Raw genomic sequence first — 23,232 nt, forward strand, 5'->3', positions numbered from 1 at the left:
AGATTCACTTTTCAGAAAAGGAGTTGCTGTGTTTGTAAAGGCTTTTTACAGTTAATTCTGAGACGCGCCATGTAAAACACAGATTCAGAGTAACAGACCTTGTTTCTTCCACTAAAGGGTGTCATCCGTGTCCCGGCGCCTTGCCAGTACGCCCACAAACTGGCCTTCCTCGTGGGCCAGAGCATTCACAGAGAGCCCAACCTGTCCCTGTCCAATCGCCTGTACTACCTCTAACCTCCGCCAGAGGGCGACACGCGGCCGTTTCTTCAGTTTGAAATGGAACCTCAGGCTTTTTTTAAGCTTTTTATTTGTTTTAGCTGTTATCTTTCTAGATGAAAGTTGAGAAAGGAAGTGGGAGACCTGGAGTCTTCTTTCTAGCATTGCTACTTGACTGGCTTCTAGGTAAAAATTAAAATTTTACATTTTATCTTGTTTGCTTCTCAGATATGTTGTGAGGATTTTTTGTTTTGAGAAAAAATGTGGATAAGGTACTTTATATTATAAACAGACTTTAAGCAATTTGAAAAGCAGGGATTTACTCAAAAGTATTTTCAGGAGTGAGCAAGTCCGTTTTTGTAAACTTGAATTAATTATCTTTTTGAAATATTTTTAATTTAAAGGAGAGAAAGGTAAAGTGGGGCACTCACTAGAACTGTAAGGTGGGGTTTTATTTGGGGATCTGATCTATTTTAAAGATTAAAGCTGCCATTAAATAACCAGCACGAGGTCGGGGAACGGTGAGAGGCTCTGGAGAAGTAGGCTAATTTTTATTTAATTTAGGGGCTAGGTGGGACGGGGGTTAGAAGAAGATGGTTGAAAAGTTTTAAATTTCTGTCCAAAGAAACATTTTAAGACTCTTTAAGAGGCCAGTAATCTATATTAACATTACTATTTATTTTTTTTGCAACTGGGACATTAATCCACTTGTTACAGAATAAAATTGGATTGTCACCTTACCAGGAACAGGAGTTTGTTTTTACTGAAAGCATATGTGTTTTTGTTCCATTTACTGTATTTTTTTTAAATGCGGGAGAGCGCACGGTCAGAAGGCTGCTGCTCCTTCCACAGAAGCTGCATTTGTGTCCCTTTTGCACTTGAGGGTCTGTGGCTGCCACCTGCGCATTCGTGGTTCAGGAGTGGGATCCAGAGCGTAGACGTGCAGGCGAAGGAGGGTGGTGTGGTCACATTGACAGTCATAACTCTTCACGTTTACACATTTGTGGGAATTTTCAGGAGATGCCGCAGGTAACAAGTAGAATTGTATTTCGAGAACACCTCTCACTGTTGCTTGTAAACGTACAGGTGTGAACATTAGCGATCATGTAAACCCCTCGTCTGAGCGTGTTATTACACTTGGCCTTCTCAAATAAATGCCTTTTGGATTTAGCCTTATTAACGTGAATGAAAACCATTTTGTTTTCCTTTTAGCTCTTCAAGCTAATAACTGTTGTTAACACTGCTCTTGGCTATTAGCCCAGGTTCCTCAACCGACTGTCTGAACATTAGCAGGAAGGGAACGGGGCCTTGTGAGCTTTCAGACAGCACGACAGAGACCGGATCCCGTGACACGGCTCACATTCAAGGCTGTCCTGGCTCGAAGGAGCAGGAGGGAGTCCAGGCCTGCGGCTGTGAAAGATTGGTTTGGGGTGTTTTTCACGTATAGGTTTGTCGTGCTGGTCAGAAACTTCTGAGTCCTTCAGGTGTCACTCGTAGCAGCTTCCACGCGCTCCTGCAGACGTGTCCGCGTCATCTAGGAGAGTTGCCGCCGGCAGGGGAGCCTCACTGAAGTCTGAAGACTTTGTTGCAAAGGACAGAAAATCTGCTCAAATGAGTTTCGGCCAGAAAGGTTATAGACGCGCTTGCTCACCTGTCCTGGGCAGCGGTCCCCGGACTGGGTGCTAAATGTCACCTGCTTGCTTGGTCACCACAGGGAGCCCTGGGCCCACGGCAGACCCGGGATCAGAACTTCTGCCCGGCAGGCGGTCCGACAGACGCACCCTGCGTGCGACTGGGCAAGTGCCAGGCGAGGAGGCTCTGGAGTCTGGGTGACATTGACGGGGGTGGGGGAGTCTCTTCTGCTTCGCTGCTGACCGCGGGCCTCCTGGGGGGACGGCAGCGGGCACAGAGCTTGGCATCAGGGCCACCTCGCTCCCTTGGAAGCAGCACCCTTTCCCGGGGAGTTCCAGCAGAACCCTGGCTGTCTTCACCTCCTGGAACCTAAGGGGTGCGCATCCGGATGGGTGGGGCCTGGCTCCTGCCGTGGGGTCCGCCCGCCCCGCTCCCCTCACGCCCCGGTTCTTCCCACAGCCCGCGCCTCTCGTCACACCCGTGCCCCCAGCCGCCACGCGCCTTCCTCCCGGGCGGCCTCCGGGGACCCCGTGCGCCGTGCCGCCCAGCCGCGCGCCTTCACGGGTGCTGTCCGTGCCCGCCCCGCATCTTCCCTCCCGCACCCTGTCGCCGCTCGGGGGCGGAGGAGGGGCAGTAAGGCGTCCACACCGAGGAGACACCGGCACCGAAAAGCGAAGCCAGCCACTTACTCCGAGGGCGGTGCGGGGTCCTCGGCGGCTTCCCCACCCTCCCTGACCCTCGGTTTCCGTAGCGAGGGCCCGGGGGTGGGGGGGCGTCACGGCGCCGCACCGCACTCTGCCACCCTCCCTCCCCGAGGGCCCCCGCGGCCACACGAGCCTGCCCGGCCAGGCGGGCTGCAGTCCCTGCCGCGCACCCAGCAGTCGGGGTCCTCGGGAGCTTCGGTGGCACGTGGGGACTCGCCCCTGCCGCGGGCAGTCGGAGGCTGTGCAGACAGCACGGTGCGGGCTCCTCCGGCGGCAGCGCGGGGCCCAGCGCTTCCCGGGTCCCCACCACTGGGGGCAACAACTGCCACCCTTCTTGCTGCGGCGGGCGGGGCCCCCGACACCCCCAGGCTCAGGGAGCGTGAGCTGGGAAGCCCCGCACAGGCTCGGCCTCCCCGCACGGTCCTCGGCGCGGGGCCGGGTCACAGCGGGAGGCGGTGCCGCCGCCGCCGGGCTTTCCGGGGCGGGCGGAGAGCGTGCGAGCGGCCGGGCCCGGAGCGAGCCGCGTGCGAGGAAAGCAGGGTGGCTTGCGGGCGAATGGCAGACACCCAGGGGTGCCACTGCGGCCGTTTTCTCCCCCAGCCCGGAGCCACATGCACCCTCCGCTCCAGCAAAGGTGAAACCGCCCGGTTCTGACAAACGTGGCCTGTTCACGCGAGCGCAGCGAGAACAGGGACGGGCGGCTGAGGCGCTTCAGCTCTGGGCGCCTCGGGGCTCCGTCGGTTGAGCGTCCGACTTCAGCTCCGGTCATGACCTTGTGGTTCACGAGTTCGAGCCCCGCGTCGGACTATGAGCCGACAGTTGGAGCCTGCTTGATTCTGGCTCCCTGTCCCTCTGCGTCTCCCCTGCTCGTGCTGCCTCTGTCTCTCGGAAACATTTTTAAAAATTCTTAAATCGGGGCGCCTGGGTGGCTTAGTCGGTTGAGCGTCCGACCTTCGCTTGGGTCATGATCTCGCCCTAGTGGGTTCGAGCCCCGCGTCGGGCTCTGTGCTGACTGCCAGCTCAGAGCCTGGAGCCTGTTTCAGTCTGTGACTCCCTCTCTCTCTGACCCTCCCCTGCTCACGCTGTCTCTCTCTCTCTCTCAGAAATAAAACATTCAAAAAATTTAAAAAAAGAAACGGTGCGGGAAAAGCCCGCGGGTCTGTAGGTAGAGACTAATTTGACCTTGATAATCCGTCCCCCGAAACCATCAATAAACCTTATTCCTCCGCCACATCTCAAGGGGCTTCTGCAGCTCGGGGTCACTCGGCCGACGCCTGTCCCGTTGGCTCAGCGGGTGCGGCGGGGCCTCGGGGCGCCCCCGCCGCAGCCCCACAGGGTCCGTCCCCGCCCCCCGCACCCCCCCCCCGGCGGCACCCCCGGCTGGTGTCGAGCCCGCCTTCCGGGGAGTGAACGGCCCCCCCTGAGGGAGCGGCGCCCACGCGAGGGGCCAGACGGTCGGGGTCCGGCCTCCCGCGGAGCCGGAGCTGCGGTGTCGCCGGTGTCGCTGCGAGACGCCGGGCTGTGTCGCCCCGTCTTCCCGCCATCCGTCCCTTCCGCGGGCGTCTGCGCGGAGCCGGAGCCCCGGGGCGGCCCCCGAGGCCGAGGGAGACAGTCCCGGTCTCAGCCCGCGCGGGAGGGCGCGCTTCCGACCAGCCGCGTCGGCCGCGGGGCGGGGGGGGGGGGCGTCCGCGCCTGCAGGCCGACCGAGCGTGACCCCCCCGCCCCCCGTAACACCCCGCCTTGTCCCCCGCGCCCCGCAGCCCCGACACCCAATCTGCCACCTGCCCCCGCCCCCTTGGCTCCACCAACGCCACTGACAGGGGCTCCCCTTCCCCCTCCCCTCCCCCACCCCTTCTCCCACTTCCCCTCCCCTCCGCGGGCGTCTGCGCGGAGCCGGAGCCCCGGGGCGGCCCCCGAGGCCGAGGGAGACAGTCCCGGTCTCAGCCCGCGCGGGAGGGCGCGCTTCCGACCAGCCGCGTCGGCCGGGGGGGGGGGGGGGGGGGCGTCCGCGCCTGCAGGCCGACCGAGCGTGACCCCCCCGCCCCCCGTAACACCCCGCCTTGTCCCCCGCGCCCCGCAGCCCCGACACCCAATCTGCCACCTGCCCCCGCCCCCTTGGCTCCACCAACGCCACTGACAGGGGCTCCCCTTCCCCCTCCCCTCCCCCACCCCTCCTCCCCCTCCCCCTCCCTGGGCAGCCCCTTTGTCCCTGGCACTTGCCTGATTTCCGCCTCCTGCCGACCTTGCCTCTTTACGAGGTGGAGGGTCCGCGTGCCCTCCAGACCGAGAAGACCCTCTACTCCCGAAACACGAGCCAGCGAGCCCGCTGCTCAGCGTCATTCAGGGCCACTTACGGGGGGCAGACGACCCGGAACCCTCCCAGCCGCCGCCGCGCAGAGCAGCCCGCAGCCCCAGCTTTCCGAGCAGGCGCCCCTTGCGCTGGAGGGGAGGCCAAGATAGAGGCAAAGGATGGAGTCCGTGCTCGCCGACACCCCCTTAGGATGAAATTCCCCTACTGCCCTCAACACCTCTCGTCCCATTCTCTCTGCGCCCGATGGTCTCCCCGAGATCCGTCGTCTCCGTGTTGTCAATCGGTCGGTCCCCAGCCCTCACACCCAACACCCACACCCCGTGTCTCAGGAGCACCCCAGCCTGGCTGCTGGGGTGCGGCCCCCCCCGCTGTCCGCTCCGCCCCCCGCCCCCCGCCCCCCGGCTCACTCCTGTGAAAGCGCCTCCCAGACCCACGCACTTCCCTCCCGTCTTGCTGGGAGCGCAGGCTCCGGGGGGTCTTGGGGGGGGGTCTCCCCGCTGCGGTTCCCAGACGTTTAAGGAGCCGGAAGTCACTCCTGTGCTCGTGCTTCCGGCGCGCGCTCACGTGCGGGGCGCCCTCCACTCGGCAGCCCGCTGGGGGGCCCTGCTCGCCTGGGGGCCCTACACACCCCCGCCGCGCCCCCGCCGCCTGCCCTGCGCCGGCGTCTCCGCCCGGGACCCGCACGGGGTGCACGCGCCCTCCCCGGCTGACGGCGCCCCGCGACCGGGCGAGCCCCCCCCCCCCGTGTGGGTCGGACCAGCCATCCGGCCGCCGGGGTTCCTTCCCGGGCACCGGCTGCGCAGGCGCGGCCGGCCCTCCCCGGTGCTCGCGCCCCCCCTCCTGTCCGGTGCAAGGGTGCGATCGGGGCGCGGGGAGCAGGCCCCAGAGGGGGCGCGCGGGTCTCGGCAGCTGCTCCCGGTCCTGGGGCCCCGCACCTGCCCCGGAAGCGGCCTTGCTCCCGGGCCGTGGAGCACCTGCCTTAACAGGCCGCGTGTCTTCGCCCTCCCGGTGCGGGCGGTGTGCACGCGCACCTCCTTGCCCGACACCCCGCTCTGTTCCCTCCCACCCAGCGCTTGTTGTCTTGCGTGACTGACTTACAGTCCACATAGCAGTGCACACAGTCGGATGAGTTTTGGCAAATTCGTGCTGTCCCCTCTCTGCCATCGTCAGACAGAAGAATGTCTATGCCCTCCCTGCCCCTTTACAAGGAGCCCTTCCCGCCGGGCCCCCAAGCAACCAGCGAGGTGCCTTCCCGGCTCCGGGACATGGGACCGCGACCTCGTTCGCCCTGTGCCCCTCCGACTACGGCGTGTCCAAGGCGAACCCACGTGGCCGGTCTGTGTAAGTGGCCTATTTGCTGGGTCCCATCAGTGGCCTGTTTGCTGGGTCCCATCGTCTGCCTCGGGTCCTGTTTATCCATCAATAGGGGCATATTCGGGGTGTTTCACATTTGGGGCTATCACAATAAACTAAAAGTTTCCGCTGAAGCATTTGCGTGGATGTGTATTTTTATTTCTCTTGGGGAGCCGCGTAGACAAGGGCTCGGAGATCTGTGTGCAAAGCGTCTGCGGCTGAGAAGCCGACGGGCTGTTTCCAAAGGGCCTGCGCGCGGGCTCGGCTCCCAAGACAGGGTTCCGGCCGCGCCACGTCCTCACCAGCATCTGGTGACGTCGGTCTTTTTAATTTTCGCAGAATTTTAAAATTCCACCTAAGATTAAACACCCTCGTTGCAGTGGGTGTATAACGTTCTCTCGTTTAGGTTACTGTGCTTCCGTGCTGGCAAATGATACTGAGCATCTTTTCATTTGCACGCCGGCCGTTGTTACATCTTTTATAAAATATTTTCAGGGGCACTGGGTTGGCTCAGTTCGTTGAGCGTCTGGCTCTTGGTTTCGGCTCAGGTTATGATCTCGCAGTAGGTGAGATCGAGCCCCGAGCCAGGCTCCGCACTGACAACACAGAGCTTGCTAGGGAATCTCGGTCTCCCCCCTTTCTTTTTCAAAAAATTTTACAAAATATTTTTAATGGTTATTTTTGAGAGAGGGAGACACAAAATCTGAAGTAGCTCCAGGCTCTGAGCTGTCAGTAAAGAGCCTGATGCAGGGCCCAAACCCACAAACCATGAGATTGTGACCTGAGCCAAAGGGGGACACTTAACCCACTGAGGCAGCCAGGCTCCCATCGCCCCCCCCCCCACACCCTTCCCCTGCTCCTGTTCTCTCAAAATGCCCAAATCTTTTGTACATTTAAAAAATTTGGGCTTATTCAATCGGAAAATGTCTCTATATTCTAGACAATTCTTTTGTCAGATACACGAGCTATGCATTATGTTTCTTCCCAGTTTCTGGCTTGCTGTTTTGTTCTCTTAAGTATCATTCAAAGAGAAGACATTTTAAAATTTGATGAAGTCCAGTTATCAGGGTTTATTTTTTTCTGGTCATCAATTTCTAGAAAAAGCTTGCTGGGATTGACTGGGGTTTCTAGATAAATAGATCTACTTGAGTGATACTGGAAATTTAACAATATTACATTTTCTAAACCACCAACATATTCTATGTAAGAGCTCTTTTATTTCTAAGCAATTCTCGCTTTTCAGTATACAGGTTTTGGTCATATTTTGTTAACTTTATCCCTAAGTATTTCATGGTTTTGATGCTGATATAACTAATTACATATACTTTTATTATTGTACCACTTTTAATTTCTGTTCTAATTGTTCCCTGCTAGTTTGCAGAAATCCCAACGATTTGTGTACGCAGACCTTGTAGCTGTTTTCTTGGCTGAGGCACTTATTGTAAATTCCAACCAAATTTTGTAGATCACCTAGAATTTTCTACATACCATCATGTCGTCTGCAAATACAGACTGTTTTACTCCTTTCTTTCCAAAGTGTATGACTTTTCTTTCCTTTTCCTGCCTTCCTTTGCCGGCTGGAAGCCCAGTACAATGTTAAACACAAGTAGTCAAATGGACGCTCTTGTGTTGTTTTTGATGGAAAGAGGGACGCGGTCATGAAGTACAGGGTTGGGTGTTAATTTTAGGGAGTGGAGATCAATTCCTTCCTTCTCCCAGTTTCTCGGACAGGCGTTGAATTTTGTCCTGTGCTTTTCCGGCATCTGTTGAAGTGATCGACAGCTGTCGTCTTCTGTTCTATCGGTAAAGTATGCGGACTTGTCTTCACGATGCTCGAGCAGCCTTCACTCCTGGCAGGAGCGACAGCTGGGCTCAGGGCAGCGTCCTTGTCATCTGCTGCTGGGTGTCACCTGCTAGTGTCTTGTTTAGGATTTTTGTTTTGTTTTTAATTCATGGTGCTCTTGGTCTGTAGAGGTCTTGTAATGTCTTTGCCTAGTTTTGGTATCGGGATGCTGCTGACCTAAGGGGTTTGGGCATTTTTCTTCTCTCTGGGAGCTGTATACAGTAGGCATCATTTATTCCTTAAGCGTTCAGTAGTATTCGCCAAAGCTAAGTGCAGCTCATACTGTCTTGGGTTTGCCTACATATTTTGGGAAATTTGTAAATATTTTCCAAAGATTTAGAGGAACATTAGTCCTGGCTACCTTTGCTTTTTTTTTTTTTTTTAAGCAATTGTCATCTTTTTTTTTTACTATTGTAAAGTATATGCAGCAAACATTTCAACCATCTTTAAATGTGCAGTCACACAAAACCCATTCACACCACTGTGTAGGCCTTAATTTCTTAAATCAGTATTTCTTGGCCTAGAATTTTTTTAACTTAAGACATGCCATTGAATCTAGCCTTTTTTTACATCAGTTCTTCAAAGTTTATTCATCTTGCGTAACTAACACTGTGTGCCCTCCGACCTTCCCCCCCCCCCGCCCCCCACAGCAGGTCTGGCTAAGCTCTCACATGTAAATGACACTGCGCAGTGTTGTCCACTCACATCCTTTGAATTGTAAAGTTGCCAAAGGGAAAGATTACAAACACAGTTGGGGGTCACCCTCGAAGCCTGGGCTGCACGTGAGTGTCCCTGTGCACAAGACATACCTAATCACGCCAGCTGCCTCAGTTTCCCCGAGTGGGCTGTCTGTCACCTGGGCGCGCACGGGAGGAAGGAATTACGGGAGACTGCTCTGATGAAAAGTGTGTGACACAAAGATAGAAAGTAAACGGTCTTGTAGAAAATAACAAATTTTATTTCTGTAAAATATTTTACACTAGCTGAACACACGCACACACGCACACAGAACTTAACCACACGCTGAGTAATTTCCTTTTAATAAACGGACCACATACCAATATATTACAATTTACAATAGAGGTTTTAAAGACACAACGGGGGAAAGCTTGGTCATTCGTTTATAAACCTTCCATTAAATTACAAAAGAAAGGCAGTCTGCAAAGTATGTATAAAGAGTAAAAACAATTTACAAGTGGACAAGAATTACAAAATAGAAACCAGCAAACACGTCCGCCAGCAACTTCGCAGGTCTCTTGTTCGAGGGCCAGTGGTGTAGACGGGTATGGAATCGATGTGAACGGGCTGAGATTTGGGGGCTGTGGTGTGGTCTGTGCATCGTGGGGGCTGCTGGGCTGTGTGAGGTGCTCGCTGCGGGGGGGGGGGGCGGTGGGGGGGGGGGGGCCCGGACAAATGTGGACGTGACAGAAAAGCATTTGCCATGGACGGTGACAAGGAAGGCCGTGAGCCTGGCTGGAGGTTGGAGGAGTGGAACTTGTCCAAACAAAGTCACTCCCTCCCTCTCTCTCCCTCCCCCCCCTCTCTCTCCCTCTCTCTCTTTTTTGAATGATCTGAGTAAGTAAACATTTGTGTTCTGTGTGTCACCCGGCTCGCTTGGGAAAGACGAGAGCCCGGGACCGGGAATGCACGACGCGACTGCAGAGCCCCGTGCGTGTGGGGGTGAGGAGCGCTGAATGCACACCACGCACACCGTGCACACCGTAGTTTTATTAGACGGTACAAACCATTGTGCGTTTATAAGGCAGAACATCAAGGCGGTTGAACTAGGAGTTTCAAGACCAGAGTTAGAGCGAGTGACGCGTCAGGAGGCAAGATTTCTGACGGGGGGGGGGAGGGGGTCAAGGTGGAAACCATTCCTTTAAGGGCGGATGACAAATGCACAGGGATTGGGAGGGAGCCCCGAGGAGCCCCTGGCCCCTGTGTGCGGAGGGGACCCCCCGCTTCCAGGCAGCCCTCGGGCAAGAGCGGGGCTGGAGGCTGGGGGTGGGGTGGGGGGCACCCGCGGCCCTTTGTCCTTGCGGTCGCCTTAAAGTGCACGGTAGCGCAAAGAGCATTTCTGCACTGGTGTCAGGGGAGGAGAGTGTTTGTTTAGGAAGGTACTTGGCTCATGAAAGCCCTAGTGTGGAACGAAAGAGAATTACGGAGCTGCGGGAGTGTCCGGAAGCGCATGACTCATTTCACCGCACCCAGCCTTTTCAGCAGTTTCTTGCCTTTGGAAAGCAGCCCCTTTTTCTTTTTCGAGGACATTTCCCTGCCTCTCCCAGGACTACCAGTACCCACAGATGACGGAGGTGACCCCGAATGGAGATGGGCTGTGGGGCATGGCGCTCTCCTTGCTGTACCTGAACCCTCAGGAGGAACCTAGTAGGTACAGTGTGACAGTTTATTGAGTGCGTGCGCGCCGACACCACCCATCCGCTCGGTGACACCACGCTGTCCCCGTCGCCCACCAGGCAAGGCAAGGAGTGGCCCGCGGCTTCCTTCGGGGTGCGAAGGGTGCCGCGAGCAGCACGCGCCCTCCCCGCAGCGGGCCTAGGGGGCCAGCCAGCCACCGTCTGCTCTGCCGTCTCTGTGTCTGCAGGGCTGGGGGGGGTGGGGGGCAGTGCTTTGGCAAAACAAAGCTGGGCGGTAATTTACTCTGTAAATCAAGACCGAAAGCGGGGGAGGTGTGGGGGGGGTACTTTAAACAGGTTGATGGTAAAACTGGCCGAGGAGCCCTCGGAATTCAGAAAGCCAAACGTCCCAAAAGGGGACTATGTGGGCGGGGCCTCGGAGCGCTGACCTCGTGGAGGGCAGAGGGCATTCCTGGCGGGGGTGGGGGGGTTAGGACGCTAGAGCAAATGGCACACCGGTTGAAAGAAAATAAAAACTAAAATGAACCTCAATTGCAATCGAAGGAAGCTTAAGGCCCTTCTCGCACGCGTCCATCACCTCCAAGGGACTGGAGATGACGCTGTGCCGACAGCGTGCACGGTAGTGCCTGCGTGGCCACTGCGCCCGAGACCCGGTCCTCTGTCCCGCACCCCCTCGCCCCGCCCGCCCAGCCCCTGCCTAGCACGAGTGGTCAGCGGCCAGCAGGCACGCGACAGGCGCCAAGGGCTTCAAGCTTGCTTGGATTCAGAATCAAGGTCTAGTTCCAATGGAAAACACCTAGTCAAGCATCCCGAAGGACACCTGAAGATACCATCTGTGTGCAATCGTTGGAGCTGCATGTCTCGTAAAACTCGGTATTGCATTGGTGCCGCCACAGATCCGCCTCGCGGCAAACGGCCGCGTGCTCAGAACACGCGTTTGTGCTTCGGCGAGGAGCCGCGGCTCGCTCGCGGGATAGAGGTACGGCGCGCTCACAGCCACGTGTACGTGGCTTCACGCTCACTACTCATCTGCTTACTCTCCAGTTAACGTGTCTGAGAGTAAGATTTCCTATAGTAAACCTGGTGGTGATCTTGTGCTTTTTCCGAGAGGCCAACAATGCAATATGCAGCTTCAGTTACGAGGAGGCATTGGAACATTCTCTATGTAAACGAACAACTAGCCTGTTAAGAAATATGTTCCCAATGTTGGCCTTTGAAATAGTCTTAATGGAGACAGTAGCAAATGACTTTTCGAGATGATTATTCTACTACCAATTCAGTTGCTTTACAACTGAGGCCAAGTAACGGCCTGATATTTTAGGTCCAATGAGTTTTTGAGACATATTTCTTTTTTTGTTTTTTTCTTTTTAAACCCCACAGTGAAGCCTTAAGTCTACTGCACTCGTCCGTGTAAGGTGGCTTAAGCTGGTATCTTTATAGGTATCTTCAGTTGCTCACTTACGTGAAGGCTACAGTGCCTGATTAAGGTGTGAAATGAACACTCTTCTTCTGTTTCCAAGCAGATGAGCAAAAAAATAAAAATATATATATATAAAAATATAATATATAAAAACTGGCAGTGATGGAATAAAATAAAAGTGAGACACTACACATGAATGTCCTCTAACAGTCACTCATGCTCGAGGAGCCCTGTGGTCTTTGGTAAGAGAGCTGAAACCCTGCGGGCCAGGCAGCCGCCAGCGCCCCGGACGGAAGGGCTAGCCCTCCCCTGCGCTCTCAACCGAACCAAATGTGTGTCTAGGCTGCAGGCCAGGGGAAAGGCAGGTTTTTAAGAATCGAGAGGGTCTGGTTCCGTGAAGTAAATAACCTGACGTCAGAATTGCTAGGCATGACCCCCATGGAAGGGCGGAGGGGAAAAAAGTCAGGGCATCTGCTTTATGGCCCAGGATACAAAAATATCAGCGCAAGGGCCGCGGCAGCCCGAATGCAGCAGAGCGGGACACAAGTCAAAGAGGCTGGGAGTGTCTGCTTACCCGTTTGGCCTTGGAGCGCGGCGGCACGTCCCCAGAGTAGTGACAGGGCACGTCGGAAAGGTAGACTTCCACGTCATCAGGCACTTCCTCCAGGAAGTTTGAAGGGACAAGGCCTTTCTGCCCGTTAAGTTCCCCCTGGAAACACGGAAGAACGAGTTACTGTGTTTCCAAAGCCTGACTTTTTTTTTTTTTTTAATGTTTTATCCATTTCTAGGAGAGAGAGAGAGAGACAGCGTGAGCAGGGGAGGGTCACAGAGAGAGGGAGTCACAGACTGAAACAGGCTCCAGGCTCCAAGCTGGCAGTCAGCACAGAGCCCGACGCGGGGCTCGAACCCACGAACCGCGAGATCATGACCTAAGCGAAAGTCGGACGCTTAACCGACTAAGCCACCCAGGCGCCCCTCCAAAGCCTGACTTCTTGCGGGGAGCTTCCAGCAGCGTGGGCTGTGCTGGTTCGAAAGCGGAAGAACTTTTGAAAGGACCCTGGTCACAGGAATGACCTCGGGACATGCTGACGGACCTCCCTGAGGGCTGCGTCTGGCCTGAGCTGAGGCACCTGTCCTCGGGCAAGGGGCTCAGGCCGCGCCCGGGCACCGCTCGCTGGGATCACCTCACGAGCAGCCCTCGCGCCCAGGCTGGCCTCGGAATCCCTGTGGAGCTTTGAAAAACACCATCTGTGCGGCACGCGGGTCCGGACGGACTGAACCCATCCCGGGCGATGTGATGTGGGGCAAGACAGAGGTCTGTCCCCACAAAGGTCACCCGACTCAGGTGCGACCATGGTCTCTCTAGAAAAATTCAAACAACGTAGGGAAATGAACACACCTGCTGACACCTCCTTGGAGAGGATACTGCTTCCCTTCCAGAACTTTCTCTCATTTACATATCTACGCAGGTGCATAGTTAAGGTCACCATCCACAGGACATCTGTACCGAGGTCACAGCCACCCTGACACTTGTTTCCCACTGCTCCCAACACCTACCTGCCCCCGGTGCCCAGAGCCAAGTCCAAACCTGGTGATCCCCAGTCTACACGAGAGTCCACGTCCCTCTTTACAAGTCCAGGAAATGACAGCATGAGACGGGCAGCCGACTCCCTCAAAACCAGAAATGGCGCACAAGGACACGGCCAACAGTGTGGACAGGGAGCCGCAGGAGGGGAGAGTATTTGCACATTACTGACTTAGGAAGCAGTTAACGTCCAGAACGCAGAAGGAGCTCTCAACAAGACAAGAACTGGTTAAAAGTGGGCAGGTGCCTGGGTGGCTCAGTCGGTTAAGCATCCAACTTTTGATTTCAGCTCAGGTCACGGTTTCACAGTTCGTGGTCAAGCCCCACTTTGGGCTCTGCACTGACAGCAGAGCCTGCTCGGGATTTTCTCTCCCTGTCTCTCTACTCCTCCCCTGCTTTCTCAAAATACACAAACATTTTTTAAAAATGGGCAAGGGATCTGCATAGACACTTCCCCTAAGATTCACAAATGGCCAACAAGCACATCAAAAGATGTGTTAATCAACATTAACACCTTAGGGAATGTAAATCGAAATCACAAGATACAGTCTCATATCCATTAATATGGACACGACAGAAAACAAAAACAATTAAAAAAATAAACCTAGAAAACGTTGCTGAAAGCACGGGTGGACTGGAACGGCAGCTGCTCTACCCACAACCGCTGGGCGTCGCGGCGGCCCCTCGGGGGAGCACGGAAGCACCACCTGACCCAGCAATTCCACTCCCGGGTCTGGACCCAAAAGAACTAGAAGCACAGTCAGAGAGACGTGTCTCCGCACCACGCTCACGACTGTACAGTCCACGGGAGCCAAACCGTGTCCCCGCCGCGGAGCGGCATTCGGCCTGGAAAGGGAAGGGGCCTGCCACGTGCGATGCCACGGACGGCCCGCGGGGCCTGCGCTCAGTCACACGGTGAGACTGCATCCCCACGAGGCCCCAGAGCAGGCGGGTCCTCGCGGCCAGACAGCGGACCGGGTGCCGGGACTGGCGGTCCGGGGAGGGGGAGGGGAAAGGCTAACTGGTGTGCGGTGGGGATGGCATCTCAGGTTGCAGACGGCACGGGTCCTGCAGGCGGGCGGCGTGGCGTCTGCATGACACCGTGAATGTATCCGTCACCACCGAACAGCGCATTTGATGATGAAGACGGCCAACTGCATGTGTGTTTTACAATTAGAAATAAAAATTAACTTAAAAAGAGGGAGCCCCAGGTACCTCCCACGTCTCCCCAGCAAGAGCACCTGCTGAGCCCAGTGCGCACGTGCCCGGGGGCGCCCGCCCCGGCTCCGACCCTGGAGACCCCGGGCCCCTTCCCGGTGATACCCTGGTCCTCCTTCCTCAGCTGCAGCTAACTGTTCTCAGTGTCCCTTACAGACTCTCTCCAGGACACGTGCCACACGACTTCTCCCACATCCAGGGTCTCCAACCACATCTGCACGCAGGCACGTAAGTGTCCACACAGCCTGGACCTCTCGCGGGAGGTCCAGCCCCGCCAGGCCCTCCTCCGCCATCGGCGAACTTGGCTCCTTCGGGTGAGGCCACGTGGAGTAGCTGCCTGGCGGGCGGGGACCGTGTCCCGTGAAAACAGAGTCGCGCTCAGACCCCCGTCGGTGCCGTGCTCACGTCACGCGTGCCTGCGGCTCCCAGACCCAGGACGGCCCCTGCTGGGCCCACCCGACAGAACAGGGGATGGACCCGCCTGCGCCGTTCAGGGTCTCCCCTCGTGCTCTTCCCGGCCTCCCACGCGCCGTCTTAGGAGCGCACACTTCTGACGTGTACACTCTTGCGTGCCGTCTCTGCTGCGTGCTGCTGCATCAGACCTTCTAGCGGCCACCAGAATCTTCCAGGATCAACGGCGCGGATGCCACTCCGTCTCGGAGAGGCTCAGAGATGGCCTAGTCACACCCTCAAGGCCAGTATTTTCCAAGCACATTTTTCTCCCCACCATGTTCCCAAGACACCCGCCACCTGAGGCAGAGTCTGGGGGTCCTCCCTGGACAACACCCTCACCCCAACTAAAGACCTGAGCTCTGGCTGACACAGCCGCCAGCTTCTGCCTACTTTGCTCCGTCTGCTGGACCAGCCCACGGCCCGTGCCCTGGCCTCGGGCTCCCACCTCCGTTCAGCCCTCGGAAAGGACACAAAGGCTGACGCTGTCCCACTCGCAGACTCTTTACAGGCTCAGCCAGAAGAACCAGGGGACGAAGCGTGGGCGGCCTCACAACCACCGACCTGCAATAATCAGGCGCTGCACGGAGTGGGGACCCTGGAGTCCCACATGTGCCTGAGGCTGTGACCTCGCTGGGCTCAAAGAGAAACCTGCCTTACAGAGGACTTGCTGGTTTCCCAGCTACTCTGATAAAATGAAGGGGGGAGGGGTGGGGAGCCTGGTGCAAGATGGGGGCCCTGTCCCGAAGGCACTGCTGCACCGGCCCCCGCAGGGCTGCCAGCTCGGCGGCCCGTGGGCTGGGAGGGCGGCTCTCACAGGAGGCACGCGGGGTGGGAGCCGCCCGTCGTGGGCACTTTCTCCTCCTCAGCAGATGCCGGAGCCCCACCCCCAGGAGCTCCGAGGAGGGAGGCCGGGCCCCCAGGGCGACCGGGCGGGGATCCCCTTGCCCAGAGCCTGGGCCGGCGCTGCCAACGCCCACCAGCCCAGGGACGCTCAGGGAGGAGCCCTAGGCTCTGTCGGTGTGAAATCATTCATTACCTTTGCTTTCTCCCGTATGAAAATACACTTGTTACCTGACAAATAATCAGGAAGTTTAACTGTTTGGTATGTGTTTGGATGAAAGAAAATTGTAAATGTAAGAATGTGGGAGGCACCTGGGGGGCTCAGTTGGCTAAGCGTCCAACTCTTGGTTTCAGCTCAGCTCATGATCTCACGGTTCGTGGGTTCAAGCCCCACATCGGGATCTATGCTGACAGCACGGGGCCTGTTTGGGATTCTCTCTCTGCCCCTTCCTGCTGCTCCCTCTCTCTCAAAATAAACAAACTTTAAAAAACAAAGAACGTGTTGGGGCGCCTGGTGGTGGTGTAGTCGGTTGAGCGTCCGACTTTCGCTTAGGTCATGATCTCGCGGTTCGTGGGTTCGAGCCCCGCGTCGGGCTCTGTGCTGACTGCCAGCTCAGAGCCTGGAGCCTGTTTCAGAGTCTGTGTCTCCCTCTCTCTCTGACCCTCCCCTGCTCACGCTGTCTCTCTCTCTCTCTCCTAGAAATAAATAAAAAACAAAAAAACAAAAAACAACGTGAAAACGTGTACTGTGTTTACAGCTTAGATACGTGAAAATACTCCTCTTGGAAGAGAAGGGACAGTGAGAGGCACAGCACAGCCTTTCTGCATTAAACAGGACTCTGCGAACGGGATGGCGAGGCGGACAAACCTTTCAGAGAGCCGTACACGCTGTGTACCTAACTTTGAGGGCAAGAACAGTGAGCAAAAACAGCGATTACAAAATGGATGAAATGGTGCTTCCTAAGGTTTCAAAAACTTACGTAATAAAATCCATCTTCATCGATTTCGCCAAAAACAGTAATAATGTCTCCCGTGCAAAACGTAAGCTCTGCCTGCAGAGAAAGGACATCAAGTTAATGACACTTTCCTGTACAAACTGGTTGGGTTTCTTTTCGGAGTTCTCCGTGATCGCCCTAAGCATTTCTTTTTTCTCATTATTTTGGTGTGGAGCTGCGCCTTCAATCGTCGGGGAGGAAAGGCAGGAGCCCACCAAGCGCTTCTGTAAGCCCAGCTCGACGGGAGACCCCCCGGAACGAAAAGCGCCCCAGCACTTGGTCCTAGGCCACAGCTCAAGACCCTGCTGGGCTCCCCTGATCAAACTAGTCAAACAGTTAACTCGAAAAACCCTGGTCTCCAGGGAAACGTGCTCTGCGGCCTGGGGACCATTACATACGTAGCCTCCCCGCTCCCCCAAGTGCCAAGACAATCTTGACTCCACCCTTAGTAACACGTCCACCGAGTGTCCGCTCGGTGCCAGGCACTAGTGGAAGACACGAATAAACAAGACAAAATAAGTGCACTTTTATCTCTGAACGTGGACCTGAGGGAGGGAGGCCTGCACCTGAGGCCCCGAGTATGGATCGACCTGCCCAGAAGCGCCCGGAGAGCCGAGCTCGGCATCTGCACCACGGGCTGCGGGTGGATCCCTTTCTGTGTCATGGTGCTTCGTGGCCACACCGGCCCAGGCCACGTGCAGAGAGGACACCGGACCTCTCCCTCGGCCTCTCCTTGCATGTGGGAGGCTCTTACTGCTCCACTTTTGCTCGGGCTTTACTTCCCTCTTCAAGACGACCCTCTGGAGCCGCCCCCAGTAGGCCAGGATCACAGCCGCCCTGCCCGGAGCGCCCAGGATGGGGCCCCTCAGCCACAGGGCGGCGCCTGCTGTGCCCCCCCCCCCTCGTGGCTCCCTAACACCAGTCACCGCTCTGCTAGCGCCCCCTGCGGACTGTGCCAGGGACCAGGCTCTGCGCCTGCAGTGAAACCGCACGAGGCAGTACCTCGACATCGATGTTCGGGGAGCTCTCCCTCGGGTCGTAGTCGTACAGGGCCACCACCCTCCGAGTCGCCCCCGGGTGCCTGCCGCCTCTCCGGCTTCTCTCTGTTCACACACAAGGAGAAGAAAGGTGTGTCCTTTCAGAAGGAGGGGCGTCCCCCCCCTCGCCCGGAGCAGCACAGCGGGGCGCGTGGTCGCGGGGACCAGGCGCCCGCTCTCAAGGTTGCCCTGGGACGTGCGTTCTTGTATCTCTGCTCGGGCACAGTCCCCCGCCCCCGCTCCCCCCCTCAATTCCGGGGACATTTTCATTTCCCCGCATGTCCATCAAGCCGGGAGACTTAGGTGAAGCAGGGCAGTCTCCGGAACAGGAAATCCAAACGACCCAGGACCCTGCTCCTGGAGGAAGTCGGCATTTGTGCGTTTCTTCCAGACACAGCCACTTTGTGGCTGGAATTGGTTTCTGGAATCCATACACATGAAAACCATAGAAGGCAGGTATTTTGAAAGCACCTAAAGTTGGTTCTGAGCCCTTTCAGGGGTTTTCAGCAGGCGCAGGGCCCGGGCTGTGCAAAGTTCCAGAGTCACCCACACCGCCGCTCCTGCCCCGAATGTCAGCCTTAATTTAAAGAAAGCAGGACACTTCTGTAGGCATGTGACCGTGTTTCCTTGGAACCGAGCAGAGTTATTTCAGGGGTTAATTACAGCACGCCCGAGAGCGTTAGTTTTCCAGGACAAGTTGCAAGTATGAGTCCCTGCAGGGGAAATTACAATGAAAGTCACCCTTTCCAGCGTACGCTGCCTGCGCTCTGAGGAGCTCACCGGGTCCTGTAACCAGCGCCAGCAGCAATCAAGACGTAGGACAGTTCTGTCACCCCCCAAAATTCCCGGATGCTTCTCAGATGTCACCTCCGGCCCCAGGTAACCACTGGTCTGTTTTCTGTCCCGATACGTCTACCTTTCCAGAATAGCATTTAAATGGAATCATCCCAAATGTAGTTGTTTTAGAAACTGGCTTCTTTAATCGGGACAATGCACTTGAGACCCACTCGTGTGATCGCGTGTATCAGCACTCCCGCTCTCACGGGTGAGGAGCGTCCCCTGTGTGGACAGTTACTCGATCTGCTTACCAGCGGAGAGATACTGAGTGTCACGCTATCGGTGATGCCCAGTCAAGCCAGCCCTGTGCAGGATCTGAGTGGAAAGTTCTATTCCTGTGGGGCAAGTACACAGGAGGGGACGGGGATGCTGTGCTAAGAGAGCGTCCAGCTCTAGAAGGACCTGCGCGTCTGACTGCAGAGCGGATGCCCGCGGGTTCGCCTCCAGCACACAGTGTGCTGGCTGCTCAGTGCACCCCCGGTGGCTGTTCCCACAGGTGAGGCCGGGCTTCCTGTCATGACTTGAATGTGTAGCTATCACGTGTCCTCCTTGGTGAATGTTCTCTTCCATCTTTCTTCTCTTATTTTGAGAAAAAACCAGGACAGAGCGTGAGCAGGGGAGGGGCAGAGAGAGAGGGAGACACAGAATCTGAAGCAGCTCCAGGCTCCGAGCCTTCAGCACAGAGCCTGACGTGGGGCTTGAACCCACAAGCTGTGAGATTAGGACCTGAGCCGAAGTCGGACTGAGCCCCTAGGTGCCCCTGATCTCTTCAATCTTTTGTCCACATTTTTATTGGTCATTTGCTTTCTTCTTGTTGAGTTTTGAAAGTTCCTTACATGTTCTCTATATTCAAGCCCCTTCAACTGGGTCATTTGCAAGTATTTCCCTCCAGCCTGTGGCTTCTCTCCCGTCTCTTCATGCTGTTTTTCTCAGTCCAGAACAACCGGTGTGTCAGTCCGCCCCCGCGGCAGGGACAGAACACCACAGCCTGAGGCCTCACGTGGCAGATGGTCACTTCTCGAAGCTCTCGAGGCTGACGCCCAAGACCAAGGCGCCGGCCGATTCGGGGTCTGGTGGGACCCACGTGACGGTTCACGGGCAGCGTCTTCTCGTCGTGTCTTTACAGGGTGGGCGAGGCGAGGGACGTCTGTGGGGCGTCTTTTAGACGGGCAGTCGTGCCCTTCTGACGGCTGCACAATCATGACCTCAGGCCCCCAACAGCTATGCTTCCTGACACCATTGCTGTGGGGCTGACATTCTAACTTAACATTTTAGGGGAACACAACATCCAGTCAAAAACCCCCTCAAAGCAATAGTGTGCTCTCTAGATGGCACAGACTTCAGTAAGCAAGGCTACGCTTCATCTTCCATTTGAAAGCCGTCTGTGCATGTGGGGACATTCAGAGCACGTATGGACTATTCAGCCTGGTTTGTAGAGTGGATTTTGCCCCCAAAAGTAGATGGTTAATTTTCGGATTCCTTTGGGACATTTATTTTTAATGTTTATTTTTGAGAGAGGGAGACAGAGTGGGAGTGGGAGGGGCAGAGAGAGAGGGAGACACAGGATCTGAAGCAGCTCCAGGCTCAGAGCTGTCAGCACAGAGCCCGACACGGGGCTCAAACTCATGAACTAACTGCGAGATGGTGACCTGAGCCGAAGTCGGACCCTTAACCGACTCAGCCCCCCAGGCGCCCCTCCTTTGGGACGTTTAAATGGTGGAGCCTGACCCCACCCACATGCCTCCAGCTCTGAGCTGGTGGCGTGGCTACGGGTGGCCTGTCGAGAGGCGGGGGGGGGGGGGGGAAGGGGCCCAACCAGCAGGTGCAGAGGTGAACAGGGGCCACTCTCTTACCTATTTTCTCCACAGGGGTGTTCAGAGGAAGGAACCCTTGCCTCAGAAGCTGGTCCATCATCTCCTCGTCGTCAGCTTGGATCTCTGAGACCATGTTACAGGGAATAAGGCCAAGCCGGGCACAGGTCTCCCCCCGGTAGAAGCCGTCGGCGTCTTTGTCCCCATACACCTGGAGCCGGTGTGAAAGGCCAGGGCGGCGTGACTGGGGGCTCGCCGGTGCCTCAGCTCTGCCGGCGCGTCACTGGGATGTGCTTGCGCTGTGCCGCAGCCGCCAGGCGTGCCCTGTGGTGGTGCCCGCCTGCCCTCGGCCCGTGAAGCTTCCCTGCTGAGAAGCAGTTTCTGCCCCAGGGTTTGGACGACACGGTCCCCCCATCAGCTGTCGGGGTGGGGGGGGCTACAAGTCGAGGCTCTGGCCTCACTTTGTGCCGGGCGTGTGTATTTGCACTCACACAGGGAGAGCCGTGTGTGATGACTCCACCCACAGAGAGGACCTCTAGACCCCACGCGGCGGTGTGCCAGGATTCCAGAAGCTAGAAATCTCAGCGAACCCAGCGCTGTTCATTATTGCCCAGGGTCATAGAGCCATGCTTTGAGGGCCCTGTCTTACCCAATACGTACTATAACCACGTTCAAATGCAACTTGGCAATGCCCTCTAGGGAGCCTGCAAACTTAGGGTTCAAGGGCTCCCTGTTTCCCTCTGCTGAGCACCAGGCTCTCTCCGCAGCTCCTACTTCAGACCCACAAGGTCCCTCCTCTCTGCTGCTCAGCAGGCTGAATATTTAATGCCACAGAAAAAAGCCTGCCATTGAGACAAGCTAGGCACTAAGGTACGGTGAGAGCGCCCCCCCTTCCCTGGGTGCCCCACCCAGCAGCCCGGCGGCCCCGACCCAGCCCCCATGATGATCTGCACCCCCATCCCAGGTGCCCCACCAGCCCTGCGGCCCCCAGACAGCCTCCACCTTGATGATCTGTCCTTCTTTAAAAGGAAGCTCTTCTTCCGCAGCATCTGGATTTGGGGACATGGTGAGGGGGTCATAGTCAAAAAGAGCCACAAAGATTCGGGCTGGGAGCTCTTCTGTACCAGGGTCTGTTTCTGACTCTTCGTAGAAGTCTGGAGAAAGGTGGTCTCGATCGCTGTACTCATCTGGGAGCAGGTGGGGACAAAGGCAGATCGTTAGTGGACTCCTATCGGCTACGGCCCCCCTGTTTGACTCAGAAACATGCATGTTATACGAAATATCGCTTAGGGAATGAGGACGGCTGAGACATTATATCTCGTCTTTTAAAATAAGTCTGTGGTTAATGTGTGGACGGGCACACGTGGTCTGAATGGCAAAGAGCAGCTACACACGGGGCCACTGACTCGGGGTCCATGGGGACCGGACGGGCCATCGCCCCGTGCAGAGCGCCACCCCACACGTCCACAGCCGGCGAGGACGGCGCCTTCCTCCAGTGAGCGAGACACATTCGCACGAGCGTCTGGTGTCTTCCACTGAGCTGTCCGCTTAGCTCTAAATATTTTAAGCAGCAACAAATGCATTCCTCACAAAACTCCCCTATCACTCAGCTACCAGAAGTTACTCTTTCTGAGATCCTGTCGCATTCGCGCATATTCTGTATCCTCATCCATATCATCATATGCGGCATCGCAGCGAGCAGGAGACGGGCCCCGCACGGCACGGCAGCAGGCGCAACGGGAGCCGCCACTGAGGCAGAGCGCGGGCGGCCAGCGCAGGCAGGCCCCGGGTGACCGGGACCCGGACAGCAGAACGTCACAGGCATGCAGAAAAGACATGAGACAAAGTGGAGAAAGAGCCAAACCACTCGGCTTCCTCTACCAGGAAAAACAAACTTAGTTGAAAAATAAACAAAAATCACTTTAGCAGCAGAAAAGGTTGATTTTTAAAATGCGCTATTGACATTTAAAATCGGGACCCTTTTAGGATGTCTTGAACCTCGGTGATTTCTCTTCTGCCAGAGAACAAAGCTTGTCGGGGGGGGGGGGCGTCATTCATGTCCTAAGTTTTTATTTTGTTTACAGCCAATGGAAAGCTCTCCTGCATCTTCGCCCAGTTTTCCATGTTACCGACATGATACAGCTGAAGCTCTGTAAGCCACCCTGTGACCTCAGGTGAGAACACGTGCAGGGTGGAGGCAGAGAGAACTGTCAGCAGCACGAAGGCGGCTGGTTTCTCCTCTGCAAGGTGGCCGGGGCCAGAAGGGACCCCCCCACCCGAGACAGCTGAGCCCAGGGCAGACAGTGGGGAACCGTGGGGAAGGAGGAGGGCTCACTCCCAGGGTATCTCGGTCATCTCCCAGTGCACCCACCGGGCGCATGCGCTTGTGGGCCAGACAGCATGAGGGCTGCGAGCCAGGTCCACCCATAAGGGGTGGCTGGCAATGACAGCCATGGTCTGTGAGCGTCTCCCCCGCCCCTGCAGTCTGCACTGGCCCCACGCCCTCCCCCGCCCCTGCCGTCTGCACTGGCCCCACGCCCTCCCCCGCCCCTGCAGTCTGCACTGGCCCACACCCTCCCCCGCTGCAGTCTGCACTGGCCCC

The 23,232-nt window shown here is 56.7% G+C and overlaps 2 protein-coding genes across 3 annotated transcripts in view; one reads left to right on the forward strand and one right to left on the reverse strand.

The window, feature by feature from the left end:
- The window catches only part of PIWIL1 (piwi like RNA-mediated gene silencing 1), a 30,235-nt gene extending 29,803 nt beyond the window's left edge, over positions 1–432 (forward strand). For both annotated transcript variants that reach the window (XM_039249569.1, XM_039249568.1), the window contains exon 21: positions 118–432. In XM_039249569.1, the coding sequence (XP_039105500.1) occupies positions 118–234 (117 nt within the window). In that variant the 3' untranslated portion in view covers positions 235–432. The remainder of the gene's footprint in view (positions 1–117) is intronic.
- Positions 433–10,117: 9,685 nt separating this feature from the next.
- The window catches only part of RIMBP2 (RIMS binding protein 2), a 96,278-nt gene continuing 83,163 nt past the window's right edge, over positions 10,118–23,232 (reverse strand). The window contains exons 16-21 of the mRNA XM_039249583.1: positions 21,633–21,817; positions 20,673–20,841; positions 17,948–18,048; positions 16,931–17,002; positions 12,429–12,563; positions 10,118–10,441 (exon numbers count right to left, since the gene is read on the reverse strand). Coding sequence (XP_039105514.1) covers positions 10,253–10,441; positions 12,429–12,563; positions 16,931–17,002; positions 17,948–18,048; positions 20,673–20,841; positions 21,633–21,817 — 851 coding nt within the window. The 3' untranslated portion in view covers positions 10,118–10,252. The remainder of the gene's footprint in view (positions 10,442–12,428; positions 12,564–16,930; positions 17,003–17,947; positions 18,049–20,672; positions 20,842–21,632; positions 21,818–23,232) is intronic.

Source organism: Hyaena hyaena, unplaced genomic scaffold (assembly GCF_003009895.1).
Source record: "Hyaena hyaena isolate Hyena2069 unplaced genomic scaffold, ASM300989v1 scaffold_343, whole genome shotgun sequence".
Taxonomy (NCBI): Eukaryota; Metazoa; Chordata; class Mammalia; order Carnivora; family Hyaenidae; genus Hyaena; species Hyaena hyaena.